Genomic DNA, 18214 nt, shown 5'->3' on the forward strand with positions numbered 1-18214 from the left:
CATTAGGTTTTGCTTCACTTTATTTACTGTTTCTGTGTACGTGATTACCCGTTAATTTATAATTTATATTTCTCTATTCTGCTTCATTACAGGCTCTGCTGAATCCTCCATTTTAAATTTCAACAGGCAGTCAATGTTAAGCATCACAGAGTTGGTGAGAATGACGAACCTGCTATCTACAGGATCAATGAAGACCTGGTAATCGTCTTTATCATATAGAGGTGGTAAAACGGGTGGGTTAGGTAGCTTTGCTAATTAGTGGAAAAGGAATTGGGTCAGAACAGCTAATTTTTAATACGGGTCAAAACAGGTTGGGTTGGTTTGGCTCGCAAACATCTTGGTTTAGTTAAGTATTAATTATGTTATTATAAGTTCAGAACACAAATCTAATGTGTTTGAATAAAGCGATTTTGCAAGCCATTTACCTATAATTCGGGCCATTCTTAGCCTGTTTGACCCATTTGAGCTGACCATATACATTCGCTAAACCAAACTAATTTGATATTCGTGAAAACATAAGAAAAACCAAAAGCTAAAATAGGTTCCGTCGATAAATGATCAAAACAAGTGTATAGGTACAGTTATAGACATACCAAACCAAGCACAATTGTTGTTTGATTCCTTAACTACCTTAATCTTACTTTATCTAAAGCTAATAATTTAATCTTAAAAGTAACAGTAGTAAATTAAGAATAATCTTCTAGGAACAAGATAAAAGTCTTAACTCAAAAGATTTGGAAGCTAAATTTCCATATATTATTTCAGGAATACTCGGTAGAGATCTATGAGTGGTCTGGATCAAGCTGGGAACCATATGTTGCAAACGATGTTGAGGTTCAGTTTTACATGATGCAGAACATCAACTGCTTTGAAGGACTCTCTTTTATTGGAATCCTCGTAAAAAGTTGAGATCATATGTTGTCCTTCTTCAAGATCATTACCCAAACCGGCTTGGGTGTTTACTTGTTGTATGGCTCCCCTATGTTGCCTGAGATGTAACTCAAAATACTATTCCAAGTGATCATGTTTGATTTTGTATTTTTTTTCCACATCACCATATATTGTTCACAATCATCACATAAAGAGGACTGAAATATTAGTGTTGACACTAATGGTATGGGTGGCAATTTTGATCTATTTATAACTACTATGGATTCTTTTATTTCTGAAGGGTCAAATGAAGTTAAAAGACATAGTAGAAGAAACATCTTTTATAGGTGTTGTATCAACAAATTATTTTTATAAATAAAATACGTGAAACCCGTCACTCAAGGTGCGATAAAAAAACATAATTACCCGCGGCAACGCGCGGGCATTCCTACTAGTAGATAACAAAAAGAACTTTTATATTGTAATTTAACTTTTCCCACATTTAATGCATCATTTTTTTATTATAAAATGAATTATATTATATTATATATTATATCAAGTAAAATATATTATATAAAACGACCTAAGATTTTTTCGTATTTATTTGTTAATGAGAAACAACTTCGTGTTAAGGAGTACGGGATGTTAAAATATGTTAATAATTGTAACACGAGAACCAATTGTGACGCATCTACATTTATATGTACAAACCGTGTAACACAGAGGATCTTAAACTAATTCTTTATCAATCAAAATGGTTAATTCAAATTTCTATGAATTAGTCTGTATGTATACTTATCACTATGATTTAATAATTAAATAATCTATCTATATCTACACACACACACACACACACACACATATATATATATATAATAAAAGAAAAATCATGAGGGTATGTGTCATCGGAGTCATTTACTTTTTGTTTTACCGCATATTTCTCCTAGTTAATTATAAATACTTATTTTTTAATCAAAGATAGTTATTCTATTATTAACCAAAAGAATTTAATATGAAACTAATTATACTATACTAGGTTTTTACCCATTGCTTCCCGGGCTCGAGAAACTTAGTTATATTAATTACTATTTGTTATTAATACGACCACATTACATCAACCACCTCATTCGATTCAACAACAATGTCTTCAAATCACCGGATTAGATCATCAACCCATATTAGAGGTCAAACAAAAGCACAACATGACCACATGAATAATATCATTTCCACTTTTACTTCAATGCACTTACATGATAGGGTGATTTGGGATTTTGTGAAAATGTTTGTTTTTGTACTTCTTTACAAAATAAGATGTTGATCAAAATTCAAACAGATGTTGACCAAAAGTCAATCAGATGTTGACCTATAGTCAAACAGATGTTGACCTTAAACAGATGTTTGGTTTAAGGCCAAACATCTGTTTATGGCCAAACATCTGTTTAAGGTCAAACATCTGTTTAAGTCTAAATATCTGATATAGAAGGTGAAACATCTGTTTAAGCCAAACCTTCTGTTTAAGGTCAAACATCTATTTATGGCCAAACATCTGTTTAAGGGCAAACAACTGTTTAAGTACAAACCTCTGATATAAAAGGCCAAACATCTGTTAAAGGCCAAACATCTGTTTAAGCCTGAACAAATGTTTAACTTAATAAGATCTACTGTCTTCTCACACTGTTTTCCTCTTCAAAACACTTTCAACCTAACATGGGTTTCCATTAACTATTGACCAAAAGGTAAACAGATGTTCAAACCACTGTTTGTTATTGTACTTCTTTACAAAATTACATAGAATTCAAGAAAATGAAACAATGACTTAAAGAACTATAATTTAACACATAATCTAGTCGGGCAAAACAATCTATTATCTCACAATTCCCTGGTTTTTACAACATGAAACACATCATCATCATGCCAAATAGAGTCATATATATCCATCCATTATTCTGAATTCATAAACCTATAAATGCAGAAGAATGTCACATTTGCAATTAATGAACCAAGTTTCTACTAATTGCAATTACTATTAGCAAAAAGAAACATCATATCATCTATATATAAAACATAAAGTGCTAATAACAGTGTTTTATCATGTTAGCCATACATAGCAACAAACCATTAAGTTAATAATTAAAAAAAACATACAACATCACCATCAAAAAATTCATAGTTATAGTATCGGATATCAGAACATACTTAAATGTCTTTGTTAAACTGAAGTAACTTGATTTAATATGATCTTCTGTTGCGAAGACACGTATGTGAAGTGTAACATATCACCAAACCTCAAGTTATTGTCAGTCATAAACTTTCGCCAACCGTCCAACGCATAACGTGGGTTCAATTCATTTAACTCTGACTTAACATCATAAACCTCCACAACTCCAACCATGTTTTGAACTTTCAAAGGATGAAGATCAAGAGAAAGACCTGCTCATCTGGCAACTTCAACAGGAAGACGCTACATGTATTGTGTGGAAAAAAATAATAGTCAGACAAATAAACATAAATCATTATTTTGTTATAAAAATGGTATACCAGCCTATAGTCTCCTTTGCGATCAAAATGAAAGAACTCAGGGTCGAGAAGATGTCCAGAATGTTTTTTTGCAGTCTTTGCAATCTTATTTCTATGGTTAAGCTTTTTCTGAACGTTGGCGGCTCTCTTTCGCTTGATGAAAAAGTAAACATATACATGTGAATTAAAAGAATGTTGAATATATGCAAAAAAAAAAAAAAACAGTTTATATAACATATACTAATTAAGTGGAAAGTATAGATACCTTAACTTTATGAGCAGATGAAGAACATCTAATATGATCACTTGTGTCGACAGGTAAAGCAGCATTTCCCTTAGTCCTATTCTTGACCATCTCCTTTCTCTCGGAAGTAACTTTACCTTTCTTCTTAACATGTTGTCATAGAGTAACTTTGATGCGTGTCAGTGTGTATATAATTTAGGTATATATTTTAAGCCTTTTATACACTTTTTAGCCAAGTTTTAAATTTATAAACACGATATTCACTAACACTAAACACACATATGGGCAAGTGCACCCATCGTGGACGTAGTATAGTGTTGGTAAGATACCGAGGTCGTCCAAGGACACAAGAGCTTTTAGTACCGGTTTATCCTCAACGTCTAATCAAATCAAAATGTTAGAAAAAGATTTTTAAACTAGAAAAATAAAACTAACTAAAATGCTGAAAAAGAAAATAAAAGTAAAAACAGATAGACAAGATGAATCACTTGGATCCGACTCGTGTGTAGTGTAACCTTTGATTATTTTCGCACTTTTGCACTTGTTTAAGAGATTATCTTAGTTATTGTAGTAGGCCCCTCTTTTGAAGGTGACGTTACCCTCAACCCAGTAGTTTGAGTCAGCAAGGATACAATCCTAAAGGGTCGGATTATTGAAAGATAATTAATTAAGTTATTAATGCATAATGTGGTAGGCCCCTCTTTTGAAGGCGACGTTACCCTCGGCTAAGTAGTCTGAGTTAGCAAGGATACAATCCTAAGTAGCCGGGTTAAAGTTTTAATAGTAGTTTAACTTATGAGGGGATCAAAGAGTTGGGACCCCCGCCATCCAATACCGTTGGGTATTGAAGGAGGTCCTACTAAATTTGATCCAGGTCCTTTGTAGGATCTATACACTGAACAATGGCAAGACTTTTACCAAACCGTTCCCTTAACCCCCGACCAGGTAGCCAACATACCTCCATATAGACCGTGGAGATATGAATGGTGAAAATCTTTTATTTTATATAGACAGTAAAATAATGCCAAGACACCACGGACAAACGATAAGGAAGAATCACCTTCAACATAAGAAACTAGTAATTAAAGTCATTAATACAAAACCAATTAAAAAGTGCAAAAGATTAAAAATAAAAAGTATTACACTAAACACTTGTCTTCACCAAGTGATGTAAGAGACTTAGGCAAACATGGCCTTTGATTGTCAAGAACTCTTACGATCAATCTTGGATCCCGAGACGACTCACACACTCTATGATGGACAATGGATGATGGTGGTGGATGATGGTGTTGTCATGGTGGTGGGTGGTGGGTGAAGTGTGAGAGAGGTGGTGTGCCAAGGGATGAGTTGCAAGAGCTCCAAGCACTCCTATTTATAGGCTGAACAGAAGCCTGGGCACGACCCCGTGTCCATCCGAGTCTCTCTCTTCCTTAATTGCAATTTGCAATTTCATTAAATGCGTCTGCAACAGTTGACCACGCCCCCGTGTCCGCTGAGCACGGCCCCGTGGTGGGCAGTAGAAGCTTCCATCACTTTGTCTTTTCTGCTGACACTTGGGCATGCCCCAGTGCTCACTGAGCACGGGACGTGTTCAGTCTTCTGTCTTCTTGTTTTGCCTTGGGAAGATGCTGTCGGGAGGTCGGGCATGCCACGTTTGTTCCTTTTCTTGTATTTATGTTAGATTTAGCTGTTTTTTTGCTTCTTTTGTTCATTTGAGCTCATTTAATCCTGAAAATACAAAAGGAAGACAAAAGCACACTTTTTCCAACATTAGTACTAAAAAAGGGTTAGTTTTATGCCACAATTGATGTAATTTATATGTTGCATTTTGTGCACATCAAATACCCCTACACTTGAATCTTTGCTTGCCCTCAAGCAAAACTCTTTATAATGTGGCTTTTTTCACTCCCAAATGGAATGGGTAGAAGAGAAGGTTTTTGGACTTGTCATAGAGTGTCGGGATTTCCAAGATTCTTTATTTAAGTTTTATTTTTATTTATTTACAATCCTATTCGTCATGATTTATTAAAAACGTTTCATAAGATAAATTACTTATTAGGGCATACATGCCTTTTTAAAATTCCATTTATATACAAGTTCACATACCTCACGGGGGATTACTCAACACTCGGCCGAAGGTGTATTTTTAGTGAATCACTCGAGAGCGGCATGGAACTTACTCCTACCATAGGCTTGCCAAGCAATCAATCCTCTTCCTTTTTTAACTATATGCCTTTGTAAATATTAAGAGGACTTTTTGGGTGAAGGGTTAGGCTTGGGCTAAAGGTGGGTGGTTGGGTTAGTGGTTAGTAAAAGGGCGAAAAGCGTAAAAAGCATCGGTTTTTTAAAGACTTTTTATTTTCACAATTTTATTTTTATTTTGATGAACCATTTCTTTTAAAAAAGGTTAGTTTTGATGAATTTGTTTGTTTATTTGGTTTTATCAACTATATATATATATATTGAAAAGTCATAAGAAAAACCGAGCTTTATTACTAAAAGAAAAAAAAAATAAAAAGGTTTAGGTGGGTGAAAAGGGTGATTGTTTTGGGTTAAGAAATGAAAAGGTTTAGGCTCAAAGGGGTTAACTAGGGGGATTTTGGGTAGGTGGTAAAAAAAATGAAAAATAATGGTGTAGAAAGAAAAAAAGGGTTAGTCCTAATGCCTCCATCATTTACTTACTCGGGTTTAAGTTGGTAAGGACCGGGAATGTATTGTCGTGGCAAGTTCTAGAGTCGTACGAACCAAGCGGCTATTCACACAAGAAACGAAAAATGAGCATTTAGTGTAAAGATATGTATTTGTATGCTCAATAAAGGCTTAAAACTCACTTTTGTGGGAATGGGTTTTTATGTGATCAAGTATATATAATCAAATTTTAACTAAGCTTGTCATGCCGTTTCATAATTTTCTTATGTTGGTTCTTTTTATCACGACTCTATTGGTTGTAAACTTGTAAAAATATAACCTTGTTAGAACTTGAAATTCCCAACTTAAACTTAGACAAGTAAAAAAAAATGAAAATTTTTTTGAAAAAATTTGGGGTGATTAGCGGTTCCAATAGAGTTTTGTGTAAGGCTTGTTAATTAGGACTTGCAAGATTCAAAGTTTTAGCATCTCCCCATACTTAAATTACACATTGTCCTCAATGTGTCCCAAAAATAAGTTTTTAGGTTGATTGAATGTGTAAAAGGGTGTTAAAAGCAAAATTTTATGTTACTGGCACTCTGGACACGGCCCCGTGGTGACCGGGCACGGCCCCGTCTTCAGGTGCCAGTGACAAAATTTAGTAAAAAGAAACAGAAGCCTGGACACGGGGGCGTGTTCAGTGAACACGGCCTGTGTCCAGTTACCTGAACTGGGCGATTGCTGCAGATTGTGCAGCACGGGGCCGTGTTGGGAGGACACGGCCCGTGCTGAACTTGCTGTAATGAAGAAATTTTTGTCGGATGGCCATGTTTTTGTGCATGGGGTGATGTTTCTCGTTTCCCTTGTTATCCTTGACCATCCCGAGTGTGTTTTATTCCTGCAAATTAAAATAAAAATTAATCTAAGCTAAACTAAGGATAGTTTCGTGGAATTCCTCCGTGGTGCGCCACGTTTATAAGGGTCCTTGGCTAGACCCAAAGTGAGGTCATATATTTTCCGAGCGGGATGTTTTGCATCCCATGTTGCACCGTCGGAGAGCATCATCCAAACTCGAATTAATGACCTTCATGTAATTGACCGGGTCATCGTCCTCTACTCTCTTCCCAACTCCACACTTCACTTCCTTATCCCCAAACTTCAAAGTAAGTGTTCCGTCATTCATGTCTACCACTGCTTGCGCGGTGGCTAGAAATGGCCTCCCTAGTATGAGGGGGACTTCGGTGTCCTCTTCCATATCTAGTATGACAAAGTCGGCCGGGTAGACGAAATTGTCGACTTTGACCAATAGATTTTCAGCGACACCTTATGGGTATTTGACGGATCTGTCGGCAAGTTGTATACTCATCTTGGTAGGGCTCGTTTTTCCTAGGCCGAGTCGTTTGAACATTGATGCAGGCATGAGGTTAATGCTAGCCCCAAGGTCGGCTAGTGCATTACGAACTGGGGATTCCCCGATCGAGCAAGGAATTGTGAAGCTTCCAGGATCAATCTTCTTTTGTGGGAGTTTGTTGAGTACGAGGGCAGAGCATTCTTCGCCTAAGTTAACTAATTGCAATGATTCAATTTTCCTTTTATGAGTGAGGAAGTCCCTCATGAATTTTGAGTATTTAGGCATTTGAGTTAGGACTTCGATAAAAGGAATATTAACATGCAATTGTTTTAGTAGATTTTCGAATTTTGCGAATTGCTCATTGGTCTTTTGACGAATTAACCTACCGGGGTATGGAACCGGAGGAGCCTTGGTAGGCTCTTGAATTAGAGGAGAAGCTTTCTCTTGAGGAGTTGTGCTTTCCTCAGTTGGCGGTGGTGGAGATTCTTTGGAACCCACGGTACGGTTTCTTAACATTATGAGATGAACTTGTGCTTTTGGGTTTGTTTCGGTATTACTTGGTAACGCGCCTTGTGGTCTCTCGGAGAAATTTTGAGCTAATTGATTTATTTGCTTTTCAATGTCTTGTATACTAGCTTGTTGATTTCTAAAATTCGATTCCAATTGTTGAAATCGATCCGAGTTTTTCTTTTCAGTGTCGGAGATGAGGCGAGATACAATATCTTCAAGCCTTTCTCGTCCACCTTGTTGTTGAGGGAAATTTTGTGACTCATTTCTTGGTTGTTGAAAGTTTGTTCGTTGGTTTAGGCTTTGTTGGTTACTACTATTGCCGGGTTCTCTCCAACCAAGGTTAAGGTGAACAGAAGCCTGGGCACAGCCCCGTGTCCACTGGGCATGGCCCCGTGTCCATCCGAGTCTCTCTCTTCATTAATTGCAATTCGCAATTTCATTAAATGCGTCTGCAACAGTTGACCACGCCCCCGTGTCCGCTGAGCACGGCCCCGTGGTGGGCAGTAGAAGCTTCCATCACTTTGTCTTTTCTGCTGACACTTGGGCACGCCCCCGTGCTCACTGAGCACGGGGCGTGTTCAGTCTTCTGTCTTCTTGTTTTGCCTTGGGAAGATGCTGTCGGGGGGTCAGGCATGCCACGTTTGTTCCTTTTCTTGTATTTATGTTAGATTTAGCTGTCTTTTTGCTTCTTTTGTTCATTTGAGCTCATTTAATCCTGAAAATACAAAAGGAAGACAAAAGCACACTTTTTCCAACATTAGTACTAAAAAAGGGTTAGTTTTATGCCACAATTGATGTAATTTATATGTTGCATTTTGTGCACATCAAACTTTAATAACAATAGTAATATAACAATCTTTAAGATGGTAAACTTACATCTTGGGTTTTGTTCAATCGTGAAGACATGCGTCTCTTCGACGTGCATTCAGCATTGGTTGGTAACTTCTTCTAAATAATACATTATTGGATAAATATAACATCAGTAAACAGCATTACTAATAGTTGTGAAAACATTAAATTCTTATATATGTTAAATTAAAAATAAATAATTTTAATAATTTAGTAAGTACCTAAGTAACGGTTCTACTTTCACCTACAGACACAACTTCTTCATCCTCATAGATGTCCTGGTCAACATTAATGAAATAATTAATATAATGCTAAAAAATTAAAACTTTTACTACTAATGCTAAATACTTACGTACCTTCAATGCATTCTCAACATAATCAGCTTTCGATGTCTCAAGTACACTATCATCGTCAGATTCAGGTTTCTTCAAAAAGCAAATCTCAGTCTCATCTCTATAAACTACTACCTCAAAAACAACATCATCAATTCTGCTAAACACAAGCAAATCATTCTCCAGCATGCCAACATCGTTGCACATATCCTCTAGCAAATACAAAGTTGGTATCAACCTTAGACGCCTCAACACTCCAATAGGAACCCTTATAACTGATTTGAAATTTGCCACTTGGTGCGCTGTTTACGTAAAATTGTTTAATAAAACAGTCTTCGATTACCTACATAAAATTAAAAATAATGAATACTATACGTGAAGTATGTAACTTATGAGAATAAGTGTTGACACGTTAAAGATGAAAAAGAATTCAAGTTAAGATCAATACTCATACCGTAAAACCAAATCTTGCATAACGATTAAACGTGAAATAAGATTCACCACACATGCCATCAACAAAACATGAAAGTTCAAGCCCAAATCACTTAATGGTTTGAAAACCAACAAAGTATCCCTCGGCAGATTGAGATATTTAACAACATTGTCCCAACCGTCAGTTATTACTGGCGTTGAATTTTCTGTTCTGACCCTCACAACCCATTTTTTACCAGACTCATGAGAGATTCGCAACCTATTTTTTTGCCAACAATCTCCCCACTTTTGATTAGCAAAGGCTATAGGTGCATCCTGTATATAATTTTTAAGTAGTGTAAGAAAATATAAACCATAAGAACTGTTAAATATATATCTCAATAAAAATAAATTATGTATGTAAAAATATGTCATACCAGTTTCAAAGATTCTGGGTTATCAAGAAACTTGACAAATGTAGTATACATCATAAAACCTGAATCAGTAAAGACGTTAAAAGATTGTAATTAAAAAGTTGGCTTCGAAGATGAACATTAACTTTTTGTATTAACAGAGTATCTAGTGAAATTAATCATAGAAACAGAGTATGAGTTAAATTTTTTCTGCAAATAATAACTATTTTAACATGTTCTCAACAAATGATTCAAACACCTAACTAAACCCTTCTTGAATGTCTAGTAATAAACGTTTAAAATCGTATTTGTAGCAAGATAGGATTTGAATTAAGATCGGTTAAACAATATAAAGTTCATTACAATATGAATGTACATACCAGTTGATGAAGAAAAACAATAAAACCTCAGGTGATTGAAGTGTAGAAGACGGAGAATAAGAAAGTTGAAACCCTAGAAAATGACTGGGAAGAAGAGATTTTTGAAAGAAGAGATGATAGATATTTGATGTGTAATGATGATGAAGAAATAATGACGGTTGTGTTTTTGTCTTCCCATATTTTCAACTGATGAAAAATATTTACACATACACCCCTTATTGAATTTGTTATTTACATTTACATTGAGATACAAGAGTAAAGTGGATGATTAGTTGAATTGATTTGGTATTCAAATTAACAAAGAAAAATAATTTTTCTTATAGCAAAGCCATTAACATATCATATTTTTTCTATGCTTTAAATCATGTATTAATCATAATTAGCTTTTAACATAAGTAAGTTTCATGAGCTCGGGAAGCAATGTCGGGTGAAAATCTAGTTTTATCTATTATAAGTAACTTTTAATATAAGTAGTTTGACTTTGGTCAAACAGCGTTTTAACATTGCTCAAACAGTGTTTTATCTATTATAATTAGCTTTTAACATAAGTAGTTTGACTTTGGTCAAACAAACTTTGGTCAAACAGCGTTTTAACATTGCTCAAACAGTGTTTTAACTTTGGTAAAACAGACTTTCAAACCACTAAGAATCATATTTTTGCAAACAGTTGTTTAACATTGGTCAAACAGTGGTTTGACTTTGGTGAAACAGTTTTTTTGGCTGGTGTAGGTTTGAAATTGATCAGTTCGTAGCCTCTTATGCAGTCCAAATCCGGTATAATTTTCTTCCATATTGATAGCGAACACGGGGATCTTCAGAATTGTCTGCGTTGTAAATTACTTATGAATAAATTTATCACACATTGTTCTGAGATGCAAAACACAATAGAGTTTATAAAGTTTAAACCAAATAAAATTTAAATTAAAATAGTAATTAAGAAAATATATATACAACTATACTTAGAACGGTGGAAGTTAAAACTCAGAAAAAACAATGATTACAAACTAGTAAAAACTTCTTTGTAAACAACATTAGAAGTCTTATTTGTTGGTTTTCCATCAGCGTCGAATATTAGTATTGTAACGCCTTCTCTGGTCTTGACCCTTGATAATGCAACGTACAACTGACCATGAGTGAAGACAGGATCTTTCAAATAAAGACCAACCTTTGATAACGATTGTCCTTGACTCTTGTTAATCGTCATGGCAAAACAAACTAATAAAGGAAATTGTCTTCGTTGAAATTGAAAAGGTATTTTTTTGTCAGACAGGATCATATTAATCCTTGGAATAAAAACTCTCGTGCCAATTTTACCACCAGATATTACTTCAGCTTCTATAACTCGTTTACCAAGAAAAGTAATTTGAAGCCTTGTACCGTTACATAACCCTTTCTGTTGATCAATGTTTCGAAGAAGCATCACAGGAATACCAACTTTAAGAACTAATCTGTGATTAGGCAAGCCAGAAATCTTAACAACATTCAAATTTTCTGTTAAGTATAAGCTTTCTTGAAAAGAATCAAGAATTTTTTCAGTTTGACATATACTATGAGAACTCAGATACTCTTTCGCATCACCAGGAAATAACGAAAGCAATCGATCATTAATTTCATGAACTACCTCATTTTTGGGTGCTAGAATTGCTCGCTCCGAAAAAAAATCCAGGAATCCTAAATTGTTCAATAATTGAAGGATATACAAAGTCAATTAAACTTTGTATCGGGTCACAAATATCGGTGATTAGTAGATCATCTGGTATCTCTATAATGGCGTCACCATCATTATCATCTCCAACGTTTCCTTCACCAATATCAATAAGCCATTTTGCAAATTCTCTGATAAACTCCGGATTTGAACTTTCAGCTCCAATAGTTAGACGCATGTTTTCAGTCAGCCGTAATAGTCTGCATTTTGACCATATGTATGAAGAGCTTAAAGATGCACTAACAATTTCTTGTCTAGTACCATTAGGAATAACAGGTAGGATTTGTCTAAAGTCACCACCAAATACAATAACTTTACCTCCAAAAGGAATATCCGAATGAATACTCCTACCTTCCAAAAATACGTCGGTCATCGTCCTATCTAAAGCTTCAAAGGCATGTTTGTGTACCATCGGTGCTTCGTCCCATATGATTAATTAGGTTTCTTTTAATAATCTGGCAATATCACTATTGGCTTAATTTTGCACATTGAATCTTCTGTTAGATTAATGGGGATATGGAACCGAGAATGAGTTGTCCTTCCATGGGAAAGTAATGACGAAGCAATACCACTTGAAGCCACATTTAAAACTATTCCATTTCTACATTGAATAGCTGGCTAAAGTCTTCCATAAAAAGGTTTTTCCAGTTCCACCGTAACCATAGACAAAAAAAGCCTCCTTTACGGCCTACAACTGCTTCCATTATTTCGTCAAAAACCACTCGTTGTTCATCTGTAAGAGATTGATGCAACCTGTTAAACTCAGCTTGTACTTCATCTACGTCATATGACAGCTCTTCATTGATCAGACGATTAGAAGCATCACGTAAGGAATTGTCATCAGGGTACGGCATAGTGACAAACCTTCGTAATGATGAACCATTGGAAATTAAATATTTTTCAATTTTCAACAAAGTAAGGTTCTTAATCTGATATTCAGGAAGCACTAAACCTAACAAATCAAAAAATTAACATTATTAATTAAAAAAATCAAAATGTAGTATGTGAAATAAAAAAGATAGATCAGAACCTGAAATATTTGTTTCTTTTTTACGTCTATAAACAATATCATCAGCTAAGTATTTCCACGTGTTCTCCTAAACAAATTCTGGCCGTGAAAGAGTACTTGAGAAAAGTAGGGTAGCAAATAACCCTCGAAGATATCCAACATGTCCTTCAAAACTTGCTTCTTTAATGGCCACAACGTATTTATTGTCATCATCTAAGAGTCCCATCGCATAGCAAGCATCTCTAAAAGTCAGGAATAATTGACCGTTAACTGTACGTATCTCCTTGAATGATCTAGGCCCTTTAACTTTATTGAGTAGTATCCTCAAAAAATAAGGTTCGCCCAATGCAGGAGATACATAATGAATCCAGCCAACACACTGGTACGACTTACGTACCTGCCAACATCTATCTTTAAGTATCCAAACAAATTTGGAAGGAAACTCAACATAAGTCAGCTTTCTAGCATCTTCATTTGTCTCGTTCAACTTCATCCATTGCACAAATATTGAAGAAGAAACAGAAGGCTTGCTTAAAACATTATCAATATCGTCATCCGCACCATACACAACATTCTGTTGGCCCGGCAAATGAATAGGGAAACCTCATAACAACAGGATACCTATAATAAACCTCATTAGAGAATATTCTCCAGGATGCCTCACACGCTGAAATATATCTACAATCATAATACTCCTTGCTCTCGTCTTTTGGCTTTTCCTTGATGGTTGAATTTGTATCATCAGAAACTACCGCAGTAGCCATATCAGGGCCTTTGTTAATGTACTTGAACAAATATTTCACTGAACCGGCTTGATTACACCATTTAACATTAATGTGTGCTTGATATCTTTTCAAAAGCCTTTTGTTATAAGGAACAACATTTCCGTTGTCTAATCTAACACTAGATTTTATAACTATATGACCTGAATCTCTTTTTCTGTATACAGGAAAACCACCTGAATCAATAGTTGTATGTGGTGTGAATTTCTTCGGAAAGTTTTTTGAACATCTTTTATCAACCATGCAAGGACAATTCAAATTAGCATTCCCACACGGACCTTGAATTATATAATCAGTCACAAGAGAATAAAGTTCAGGATCTTCTTTTTTATCGAGAATCTCAGCAGAAATACATGGATCTATCTGATCTATAGTTGGAAGTTTTTGATCGACCTTCATGAATACGCATATATGAGCATGAGGAAGACCACGCTTTTGAAATTCTACTGTATAAACAACTAAATAAAAAGGAAAAATAAATAGATTTAGTAGTTGATAACCTTGATTACAAAATATATATCAGATGATAAGATGTGAAAATGTAATAACATACCAAAGTTAGTCTCACCGAAATACTTAGAATCCTTCAAATCTTTGAGTAAGGAATCAAGCTTCATTTTAAACAATCGACACAATATGTCAGGCCTGTCTTCGGCTTTGATGGTTGAATCTTTTAGAAATCTTTTTACTTCAGGCCACTTAGGATTACACGTTATAGTTATGAAGAAATCAGGGTACCCATACCACTTACATAAGGCCATTGCATCGAGGTAATTTTGTTGCATGAATCTTGCACCACCAGTAAATGAAGAAGGAAGTATAACAGGCTTTCCAGTATCTGTTAAAACTTCCTTACCTTTAGATTTATACTTTTGAAGATTCTCAAATGTTTCAGAGCGAAGGTTCGCTTGTTGCCTACGGATGTACTTTAGTCTTTCGCTCTCAATCATTGTGTACGCATCAACCAAAAACTGTTGTAACAACCTTCGCCCATTTAAAATTAAGGAAAATCCATAAGTTCTATCTTGGATCCTATATGAAAAAAATTCTCTCATTGTGCACTTTGGTTTTATTTTCTTTTGTGTGGACATAAAATCTCTATGAGGAATATCAACTCTATAACCATCATCACCATATGGGAAAAGTAACGGATATTGCAGAGCAAGATACGATGGGTGTAATTCGCTAATACGCTGCAGCATTCCCGACTGCGTCTCGACAACAATATCATGATGGTCTATAGCTTTATCTATGTCTCCGACAACCAAAGCAGCAACTTCAGATGTGGTGGGTAAGTTATATGTCCTGCCATCGTTTTCTCTTCTATATATAAGTCGCAGACTAAGGTTGGCCTCTGGAGATTGGTGAAAATGGTCTCTGACCATCCTATATGTCTTAACCAACATATTTTGTGAATCTAATAAAGCCCTCAAATACTCTATCATTTCAACATCAAGTTCTTTATCAGTAGGCGATGAAGGTTTAGTTCGTTTGCTGTTAAAAGAAAAAAACAACAAAACATTAACATAACATAACTATAATAGTATCTCGTTTTATAAAAACTTATAGAATATGTTGAGAAAAAGTAAGATTTCAGTTTACCTACAACCACTGATGAGTTTAGATTGAATAAACCAAATTACTGTTTAGTACGAAGTCAAACAGCTGATGGAAACCTTGTAAGCACTGCTAGTGATTAAAACACTGATGGTACTTAACAACTGATAGTGAACTACATATGGTTAACAACTGCTATTGTAATAAGCAGTGGATAGAGAATCAATGATTAATAATTAATTGTTAAGGAAGAGCAGTTGTTAACAACTGCTGATACCAGCCCAAAACTTTTAGAGTATGTTGAGAAAAAGTAACATTTCAGTTTACCTGCAACCACTGATGAATTTAGAATGAATAAAGCAAACTACTGTTAAGTCAAACAGCTGATGGAAACCTTGTAAGCAATGCTAGTGATTAAAACACTGATGGTACCTAACAACTGATAGTGAACTACTAATGGTTAACAACTGCTGTTGTAGTAATCAGTGGATAGAGAATCAGTGATTAAGGATTAAGTGATGGTACTTAACAACTGATAGTGAACTAAAATGCTTCAATTTCTAGTTGTTCTTTAATAGAATAAAAATGGAACTTAGAAATCACTCGTACCTGAATAATGCCTGTCTGTTTGTTATTTCATTTTCAGTATCATGTATGTATAGCTGACAAAACTTAGCTTCATTTCCATCTGGAGGTTTGAGACTCCCCATGCAATGATAGTTTTGGCCACTGATACGATATATAAATGGAGCATTGCCCTTGTTGATATTAGATTCAACCTTTCCATCCATAGATGTAAAAGAGAACATAGAGTTGTATCGTCTTATGTTCTTCAGGAAGGACTTGCTTTTTGCATTTGAGGAAGAAAACAAATTTTGATAAGATGGATGTGCATCCTTTAAAGGCGGTAGCTGAACTTTACCATACCCACAACACATACTATAACATATCTTATTTATAGTTAAACGATCTTTTCCACCTTCTGATGTCCATAACTTTGCACTACAAACCTGACATGTAAGCACTTGGTCACCATGGTCCAAATAATCTGTTAAAAAATGATTGATAGTTATATTACAGGTGGAACACAACAAATGTCCTAAAACAGTAAAATAGATTAAAACCTTTAGATATCCCTTTATAAGGATCTTCATCAGTGCACAAAAACACATCGTCTTCATCTGAATCCAAAGTCAGCATAGGTACAGGAGTATTATCACGTTTCTTGCGCTCGAGGTTACGTTTACCAGAAGACAGCCGTGTAAGGTGTAAGACCCAGCTTAAAATACTAGATTAATAATATAAAACTTTGCATTTGATACCAAAATTTACAGTTTACAAAAACTTTGATGAATTAAAGACCATACCTAAACATAACATTCACGTTATAATCCTACTAAACAATATTCATGACACAACTGAAAGTGTTTACATATTCTTAAACAAAACAGATGAAGTGCGGAAGTGTTGGTTTGTGTGTTCGGTTCGATTACTTTTACTTGATCATCATCCCCCATACTTGGATTACCTAGAAACTGAAATTTTAGATAAACGTTAGTATTAACATCCTTGGAAATTAACATAATCGAAACTATGTTCAAAAAGAATTTCAAATAACCAAAAATATGAAAACTCAGCTTTCGTGACTGGGCGCTACCGTAACTTACGGTAGCCACCGTAAGTTACGGTGGCCCCTGGGCAACTATGGTCTATCGTAACTCAGTAGAAGACCACTGTAACGTTTTACTTGCTACTGTAAATTACGGTAGACACCGTAATTTACGGTAGCTGCTGTACATTCTTTCTTGTTTTTGCATTTTTGCCGATTCTTTTCTTACATCGCTGTAATTTAATTTTGAACATGTTTAACACACGACTAAGGCTAATTACTCATATCCGGATTTTACCCACTATCATGTTTCACTTTCCTCTTGAGGGATCGCTTACGCAATAATCTACATGCTTATTTCCAAGGTTTCGAGCTTGCCTTTTTACACTACTTGACATGCTTATAATTCCAAACTTTAACTCCTGTATTAGGAGTTAAGTTTCTCAACTAGTTTAACGTGTCCGCTACACGGCTTACGCTTTGTTTATAACCATTCATTAAGTAATGATAACCAGCATCAAAGTTTACTCTTCAACTTGTTTTGACCCGTTTGGATGCCGAAATTTAGGCACCATTCAAGATATTTCAAGAATCCGTTTCTATCACTTGTTTAAGACACAAAGTCACTTTCGTGACATATTGGTCTATCTTGTTTACCATGTTTCAAAATGACGACATAAAACTAACAAATAAACTTAGTGTAACGAAACGGTAAAATTTCGTACCTTTAGAGCACACCTTTCCCACGCGTATTCCCTTCGGCTTGTCCGCTAGACGATCCGGACTCCTTGCATAAAGAGTTCAATTTACAACTGATTTAGAGCTCTTTTTATGATTATTAACGCATCATTATCTACAATGATTAAATCTGCGTTTTCATACGATTTTTAACATTTAAATCCCCACTTGGGCATTTCAACAAACACCTAACGGGTTAGATTTTCTCATAATCATTACCAAGTTCATGACTTGTAATTATCATCTAATTCCACTTCAATTAGTCAACTTTGCACAAAACTTCAACATCAAAAAATATTGAATTTAATA

General features: G+C 35.1%; 1 protein-coding gene across 1 annotated transcript; it reads right to left on the minus strand.

The window, feature by feature from the left end:
* Positions 1–12800: 12800 nt before the first annotated feature.
* Positions 12801–16758, minus strand: LOC110932031. The gene is made up of 6 exons (XM_022175392.1): positions 16683–16758; positions 16168–16606; positions 14555–15495; positions 13852–14459; positions 13337–13793; positions 12801–13162 (listed from the first exon to the last, which is right to left on the minus strand). The coding sequence occupies exons 1-6, from the start codon at positions 16756–16758 to the stop codon at positions 12801–12803; spliced, it is 2883 nt and encodes a 960-aa protein (XP_022031084.1).
* Positions 16759–18214: the final 1456 nt, after the last annotated feature.

This window comes from Helianthus annuus, chromosome 3 (genome assembly GCF_002127325.2).
Source record: "Helianthus annuus cultivar XRQ/B chromosome 3, HanXRQr2.0-SUNRISE, whole genome shotgun sequence".
Lineage (NCBI taxonomy): Eukaryota > Viridiplantae > Streptophyta > Magnoliopsida > Asterales > Asteraceae > Helianthus > Helianthus annuus.